This window comes from Gavialis gangeticus, unplaced genomic scaffold (genome assembly GCF_001723915.1).
Source record: "Gavialis gangeticus isolate Ggan-Ray unplaced genomic scaffold, GavGan_comp1, whole genome shotgun sequence".
NCBI classification, from domain to species: Eukaryota; Metazoa; Chordata; order Crocodylia; family Gavialidae; genus Gavialis; species Gavialis gangeticus.
This window is the reverse complement of record NW_017728992.1, coordinates 96553183-96561408: the sequence shown is the minus strand read 5'-3', so window position 1 is coordinate 96561408 and position 8226 is coordinate 96553183. Positions and strand designations below refer to the sequence as shown.

The 8226-nt window shown below is 40.7% G+C and overlaps 1 protein-coding gene across 6 annotated transcripts in view; it reads right to left on the bottom strand.

Moving 5' to 3' along the window:
• The window catches only part of METTL4 (methyltransferase like 4), a 28001-nt gene extending 20066 nt beyond the window's left edge, over positions 1-7935 (bottom strand). For 3 of the 6 annotated variants that reach the window (XR_002099189.1, XR_002099196.1, XR_002099194.1), the window contains exons 1-5: positions 7836-7907; positions 6058-6562; positions 3415-3480; positions 2457-2820; positions 11-80 (exon numbers count right to left, since the gene is read on the bottom strand). Coding sequence is in view for 3 of the 6 variants with exons in the window: in XM_019525899.1 (XP_019381444.1) it covers positions 11-80; positions 2457-2820; positions 3415-3480; positions 6058-6483 (926 nt within the window). In the remaining 3 variants the exon portion in view is untranslated. Of the gene's footprint in view, positions 1-10; positions 81-2456; positions 2821-3414; positions 3481-6057; positions 6563-7175; positions 7215-7835 lie in introns of those variants that run through there. The other 3 variants (XM_019525899.1, XM_019525896.1, XM_019525903.1) reach the window with 3 other exon arrangements.
• Between the last annotated feature and the right edge of the window lie 291 nt (positions 7936-8226).

The window sequence follows — 8226 nt, the reverse complement described above, 5'->3', positions numbered from 1 at the left end:
TTAAAATTACCGGTTACTTCTTTTAACAGACTTGTTTGCCCACGGTGGGTCTATTACGATTACATCATATTTTTTCTTGTCTAAAAAGAAGAAAGAATTGAAAAACATTAGTTTTAAGAGAAAACAAAAGCTAAAATTGATATCCAAAATTATATCTTATGCAGCTAAAAGGGAAAAATTCCCTTACCATGAACATAATAAACTGAAAAACTCAACTGCTTTTTGTTACTTCAGATGGCTTGTTGAAAACAATTTTTAGAATGAAATGAAGAAAACCAGTCATCTGATCAGCACTTTTAGACCTTTTTTTTAACTTTTTAAAATGATTCACTGGGTCCAAAATTAAATACCAAATCAGAATGAGTTAAAATCATGTTCAATAGTCCGAGATATCACTTATGACTGCATTGGCAATTACTTCTCAAGCATGTGCATGTCTCTTGTAGGTGGCATAAGAAGAAAAAAAACCCTTAAAAATACAGGTAAATTCAGATCTCTTTATGCCAAATTTGCCTTACACTACAAAACTATATTCAGGTAAGACAACATATGAGAGATGCTGTGTATTCAAGAGACACACAAACATGAGCTGTTCAGAGTAGAAGGTCACATACAGCAGAACGATACAACTGATTTCACAAAAATGGTTTCTATTCAAACAGTGAGTGGTTAACTATAAAAGGTATCCCACATGTGGCCAGAATCTGCTAAATTCTATGTTAATAAAATAGTTAGAGAATGGGAGATTTGAGGTAAAAACAACCTTGAGATTATATGTTAACATTTACTATACAGAGGCCACTTAGAAATTCATAACCTACTGCCTGAAGTTCCAGAGTAGCAAAACAGTACTACACATAGAGCAGCAATTTGAAGTTTGATTTAGACTTTCTTGCTCTTTCAGGAAAGTGAAAGCAGTAAGCTATTTTCTTCAACACAGCTACAGCTTGACCCTACATCGTCAGAACAGAACTGTAATAGTTAAGCAAGTTTCTAGCACTTGCATGTCTTTCCAATTAAAATATGGATGTTTCTTTTTAAAAGTTTAAACACAGAATAATAGACAATGGAAAATAAATTTAATTGTCAAACCTTGGGTAATAAATTAAAGCCCAGATAGTTTACAGGTTTGGTGCTAGACAGGACAGAATTAACGCTAGAAAAAATATTCTTCCCTTGTGTTTAAATACCTTATCATACTGATGTTTTAAATGATTCAGGCAGGATAAAACAATGCACAATTTCATTATTAGATGGATTATGGAGGAAGTGCAGAAATAAACAGAGTGCGCAGCTCATTAAAGAAAAGTCTACTGGGTTTTATATAACACACTACAGCTGCATTTTTCAAAACAGCATAAGAGAGTTGTCTGTCTTACTCCTAAGGTTGGGCACCTAATGTGCCTACCTAGACTCCTCTGAAAAATCCCAGCAGAGCTGCAGGAAGAGCACCACACTATCAAACACCGAGCTGGATAGTTGCAGACACTATGGAGGGTAGGATTACGATTCAAAATGACCTTGATAAACTGGTAAACTATCTGAAATTAACTGAGTAAAACTCAGTAAGGACATGTGAAAACTGGAACTATTTAGTCTAGAAAAGAAACAACAAAGAAGATTCAATAACAATCTTCAAGCATCTGAAGGGCAGTTTACAAAGAGATTGGAGACGGGCTTTTTTCTCTGGCTTCAGGGAACAGGACAAGGGATAAATCTTACATTTCAATAAATGAAATTTAGGCTGGATAGTAGGAAGAGCTTTCTAACAATGAGGCTCGTAAAGTATTAGAACAGATTACCTAGAGAGACTGTGGCATCGTTATCCCTGAGAGTTTTTAAAACCATGCTAGACAAATATTTGCACAAGATGTTTAAAACAGTGATTCTCATCCAGGATGCTGCACAGTCTTGGGGTGCCTTGAGATCCTTCCAAGGGTGCTAGGGGTGCCAAATAATGTTGGCACTGTTAGGTGTGTAAATGTGATTTACAAGATACAATCAGAAATTTCAAATAGGAATCCAGAGTGTTAAAAACATTGTGCTCTGTTGTGACCTTTCTGATTCTTCTGTCACAGAAAAATTGTTCTATTATTTTCCATTGTCAAAAAATGAGTGAAATCTAAGAGACTGCATTTTCTGAGGAATGCATTGAGTCTAACGAGGGGTGCCTTGAGACCAAAAAAGGTTGAGAGCCACTGGTTTAGAAAATCCTGCCTTGAAAAGGGGGTTAGACTAAATGACCTCCTGAGGTCCCTTTCAGACCTACCTTTCTATGGTTCTTCTGGTAACAGCTTGCTACTGTTTTCCCTACTAACAGTTCTTGGGCCAATATTATGATCTCACATTAAGATTATTATTTGAATGCTGGCTCAACAAGCAACATATCCTATCAATCAGTAGGCTATGGGCCAATGACCACTAAAAGCATACTTTTAATGAATAAATATACTTACAATCCAGAAGTGGTTTCATGCATGAAATATCAGATAAAAGGAAGCTGCTTTTTGGAGGCACCAGATATTTCTGCCCCATTAAATTCAGTATCTTTGCATAACTTGTCATGTTTTCTGTAACACATGACAACAGATCCTGCTCTGGAATGGTCACTTCAGCTGTCATTTGTATAATTTGATGGGCATTTTCATTCACAGAGGGAAACCGCTTTGCCATTTCACATAATTCAGCTAACCCACAGCCAATATGTTCCATAACAACATTCTTGCTGCAACTGTGTTCTGCAGATATAGATTGAAGGAAACCACTTTTGAACCCTTCTTGGACTATACTTGTAGAACCATCCCAAATCAGCCCTCTAATCTGTACAGGAAAAAATAATGTAAAGAAAAAGAAATAACACAGTAATGATTACCACCAACACCAGCAAAAAGAAATGCAAACATAGACCACGATTCAATATATTTCAGACAAAAGTAACATCATTGTTGGAAACCACAGCTTTAAATCTAAATCAAGATTTAGACTAATACATTCCTGACACCGGAAGCAGATTACAAATGTAAGATGCTAAAGGGCCAGTAATAGTCTCCCTGGTGGAAGCAAAACATGAGAGAGCCTTTTGTTGAGGGATACAGTATACTACCTAACTAATGTCATGAGAACAGTTCACATTGTTGGTTTCAAGCCTTAAAACAAGTATCAGAAGCTTTTTCCTGCAGTTATTTCCTGTGTTGGATGTTTAGCTAACCAGAATGTTAAAGGTACTATGTGAAATCAGTTCTAGCTCTCTGAAATGTATGTTACCTTCTGAAATCTAATTTATTTTATACATGCAAGCTAACAAAAACATTCACATTCCACCCTTGTTAGGGAACAGAGAGATCAAATTTCTATTAATGTAATCAGCTCAACATACAAGACATGTATTCATATATAACTTTTCTTCCAGCTTACCTTTGTATGGTATTCTAAAGCATCCAGTTCACCTTGGTTGAGCCCACTATGCTTTCTTTTACACGTCTGTAGAATGCACAAATGAAATTAAAAAAAAATCAGATGTGCTACTATGTGGCTAAAATATATAATGATAATGTACAGAGTTCTTCAAGACTGGAAGACATTTGCCATGACTTTCCCGTTTTATTTTCAACTAAAGTATTAGAATCAATATTGTCAATATGAACTGCCAGAATAATCATAACACATCTAGGTTCTTGTAGAAGGCATATAACTTCCCCATGCTATGAAACGACTTCTATGCCATGCCACAGCTCATGTTAACTCTAACTTGGGCAATTGCTAGAAGTTACATGTTCAGTTGTAAGGCTGGTGGCAACAAGAAAGTGCCATCTATTTTCTTAGGGTTACAGTTATTCCTTTAGGTAATAAAATACATACACAAGATGTAAATGGAAGAGAAGCACCTCATATTTCTGTACTAGAACTGACCTAGGACAAATACATTTTTGTAAAGCCATATTAAAAAAAAAATCAAATATAGAGGTGGAGCAGTAACACAATATTTACACCTGAGATTTTTTTTCCAACTCATTAAATGGAGTGCCATAATGCTAGCACAGCCTAGAGTGGATCATTTTTTCCCCTCTTCACCATTTTCAATAATATAGCATTGAAAGACTATGTAGTATGTAATGCTATATATTTATGAAGAATACTACATATCTAGGGAAACACATAAGAGTTCTATATATAATAAAGGTAAGCAAATATTATAAAAATAACAAAGGGCCAGAAAACTGATGGGAAATAAATGGTACTTTTGTAGGTCACCAGATCTGCTCCATAACTGCTTTTTTGTATAAAATGAATATGTATTTCATATGGTGAGCTGAATTCTTCCCTCATGCATACACCAGTAATACAATTGTGATGTTTCATTTGCAGAATCTTGAAATCTGATTATGCAGTAACCAGAAAAAGCTTAACTTTCATATTTAAGGCAGACTTTGTAAAGCTGTTGGCAAAGACCTGGCACAGTTATCACAAGTGTAGGCTGGAGCTATGTGACAGACCTAAGGTAGCAAGGGAGGGTCACCAGGCTGCTTAAACAGACTGATGCAACCTAAGAAAGCAGGGAACTACATTTATATTTCAAAGCAAAACTTGTAAGAGGCAAGAAACTAGAACACATGAGAAGAGGCAGAGCCGCTGAACATGAGAATCATGAGGGGTATGCGATACATGACAGACATAAAAAGCATGTTATAGTCAACACACCCAAGGGGGACAAGGAAGCACAGACTCGCCTATAAACATGCAGGCAAAGATGAGGCTTGTGGGATTGCCCTCATCAGCTAAGATCTGACCTGCAGTCCCCTAGAAAAACTCCTGAACACCTGGCTAGACTCTGTCTTCGGGACTACCAAAAACTCATGCAAAGTTTCTGTTGCATCTAAAATGTGTGCTGTTGCTGTGTCTTATTTTGTAGTGTCAGCGTATGCAAGGCTTTCTGTTGTCTTTTTGCATTTTAAGTTAGGCTAAGTTGCGTGTGCTGTCACTGCATCTTACTGGGCTGCCTTAGCTTAGGCAGAGTTTTTCTGTTGTTCTTTGTCACATACTTGGAATTGCAAATTGCTGTGCTCAATAACCACTCTTTTCAGAGAATGAATTATTCTTGTTCAAGCATTATGAATTTAGTGCCACTACCTAAAGTCTAATGTGAAGTGTGGTAACAGAGCTAACTATAATTTTAAAAGCAACAATTGGATTTCTAAATTGAATTTGTTTAATCCAGAAGTCATTCTAGAATGCTCAGTTTAATGTTACAGAATCACGTCTTCAAATAAGATTCCTGAAAACCTGGCGTTTCCAATAGAAACTTCTTTTTGCAGTTACAACTTCCCTAAAAATGCTCTTCTGAGCTGCAACTCTTCATGCCAAGTTTCAGTACACTAAACATTCCATTTTAGCTCAAGAAAATGACTGCATGTGGAGAACGGAAAAAAAAGATGGCCCAGATCCTCAGTTCTTGTATAGCAGCAGGGCTCCACTGAAATGTGTGAACCTACACTGGCCAAGGATCTGAACACATAGTTCTATTATAGCTGTATGATTTTGGGAAGGGAAGAGGAATTGGGAGGAAAGTGAAGAAGCAGCAACAATTCATAACAAAAGAAATTAACAATTTACATGGATTGTTGTCCTTCAGGAACTTTGAAAACTTTAAAAATAAAAGAGCCAAGCTTCAAAAAGTCATTTTCAAGCTTGCTGGCTAGGCATCTACTTATCATTTACTTCCTGGTTTTCAGAAACACCAAAACTCGCACTGAAGCAAGCTGAGCACCCCTCAAAATCAGACTTTTCAGATGGCTGCTAAATAATGCACGATCACTGGTTTTCAAATGGGGTCATGAGTTACTACCAAGAAGAGCCCAGATCTTTCCAAGCTACAGAAGTCCTTACTAATAGCTAGAGAAAGCTTTGGTTTTGCAGATATCTTCACTCTGCTGGAGACTGCTGTAGATGTGCTCCTCTGAGTCCAACCATTTGTACTGAAAAAATTTTCAAGAAAATATCACAGTAGACTGCTCAATGCAGTTTGTTTGTTCATAGCTCATTTAATTCTGTTGGCCATACCTTTCTTACACTGGCAACAGAATCTGCATCATCACTCCTGGCTCCTCCTTCCTGCTCTGCTCCATTGGTGTTGTCCTTTAGCCCTGTGTGACCAGCCTCTAAGTTTCTTTGTTGTGGTTTCTTTTGGGGAAATGCAACAATATGTGGTTTAAAGACTTGAAAGAACTCATCCCGAAACACATATCGTGTGTGAGAGATTTCAACTGCTCTTTCTACAGCAGCTCCAAGCTCAGGAGCAGGTACATCAACAGGAGACGATATACTGGTAAAGCAGGAAGGAACAACAGGATTCACAGAAGAGGTGGAGGTAATGGGAGCCCCATCAGGGCGTTGGGAAGAGTGACAGAGCTGGTAGCCAGCCTTGTTGATAAAAGAAAGATGATCCAGTAGCCATCCAGCTGACAACCGATGCACCACAGACATCATAACCTTCCCCTTTCAGGAAATATCATCATCTTGGAGGAACTGGAACCAATATTCATACTCTTTTCAGTTTAGACTTTTCCTATAGTAAACAGAAAAGCATATTCCTTAGAGCTGTAACTACTTATTTAAATAATATCCAGGGCTTATCAAGCAGTTCAAACACAATAAGACACTCTCCTGCTTTGAAAAGCCTGCTCCACATGCTAAAGTTAACAACTCAAGGGAATTTTTTTTACCTTCCTGTGATACTCAATATTACATTTATTTTCACGCGGGATTTTAACTGGGATGCGTCTCCTATACAATATGACACTTGGCCTTACTTCAGGATTACTCACTGATTAGGTGAGGAAATACTGTTTTCTTATGGCATTGACATAAAATGAGTTTGTGCCACAACAACGTGAAAGAAAACTGGCTACATGCCATGTCAGGGGGTCGGACTAGATGATCTTCTCAGGTCCCTTCCAACCCTAGAAACTATGAATCTATTCCAGTTTTTTTGGTTACTTTTCAGTGTTACTATTGTACCTTCTGATTAAAAGTTACAGAGATTCTGTGCATTTCTCCTGACTTTCAGGGAGGGACGTCTCTGCGCCCCCGAGAGACGTAACAGCTCGTTCTATACCTAATGACAGCACAACACAGCAACATCAGCATTTGGGCAAGCATCCAGGGCCAGCTATACTGACCTCCAGATTTCTTGCTTTTATGGCAGCCTAAGAGCTTCTTCCTGGGCTTTTCTAAGGCAGTGTAGACATAAACCTTATAAGCAGCGGTGCTAACCCAGGGGCAGGCAATTATTTCAGGCAGAGGGCCACTTACTGAGCTTTGGCAAGCCATCAAAGGCCGCATGACAGGCAGCCAGGGGCAGGTAAATATTAATTTTCTAAATTTTGGGGACGCCCCACGGACCAGCTAGTATGGCCTGGTGGGCTGCATTTTGCCCACCCCTGTGCTAACCCCTTTCTGCCAGCCAGATGCACTGTGCCCACCCATCCATCAGTCAGATCTGGCTGGTGGTCCCAATCTGGAATCTGGGGTGGGCACCATTTCACCATGCAGAGGCAACAAGGGGAGCTGACCTGCCCCAACTCAGCCCAGCAGGGGAAGGGGGCACGGCTTGGGCCCAACCTGGCCCTGCAGTGGGAGTGAAAGGTGTCGTGGCCCAGCACAAAAGGAGGCATGCCAGCCCCAACCTGCGGGGCTGAGCAGCAAAGCGGCGGATGGGTTCCTCGCTCCCTGCCCGGCTCCGTGGCTGCCCACCCCGCCGCCAGCCCCTCGCTCCCCTGCGCGGAGGTCGGAGGTCATCCGGGCCGCCCGCAGCAGCAGGAGGAACATCCCCCGCACACCGGAACAGTCAGCACCTGCGCTGGGCGCAGCCATCTTGCTATACAGCCCCAAGAGCCACTCCCTGACATCATATCCGGGGAAGCCTGTCCTGTCTCACCGCACAGCCCAGCCTAGGTGGGGGCGGTGCCCGGAGGTTGGACGCCAACCCGTCCGTCAAGAAATGACATCCAATGAAACGCCGCGGGGCTGGAAGGAGGGAGTCACCGTTGAGCTGAGCTGCGCTGCCTCGCGCCTGCCCGCTCGTGACGTCAGACACAGCGGCGGGTGGATTTGAAATTTGTTGAGGCGACGGCGGCAACGGTCCGTAGGTGAGTGGGGGTGGGTTACGGGAGGGGTCTGGGGACGTCTTCCGGGGCCGTGCGTCCCGCCCTGTCCTAGGACCCTAGAAAA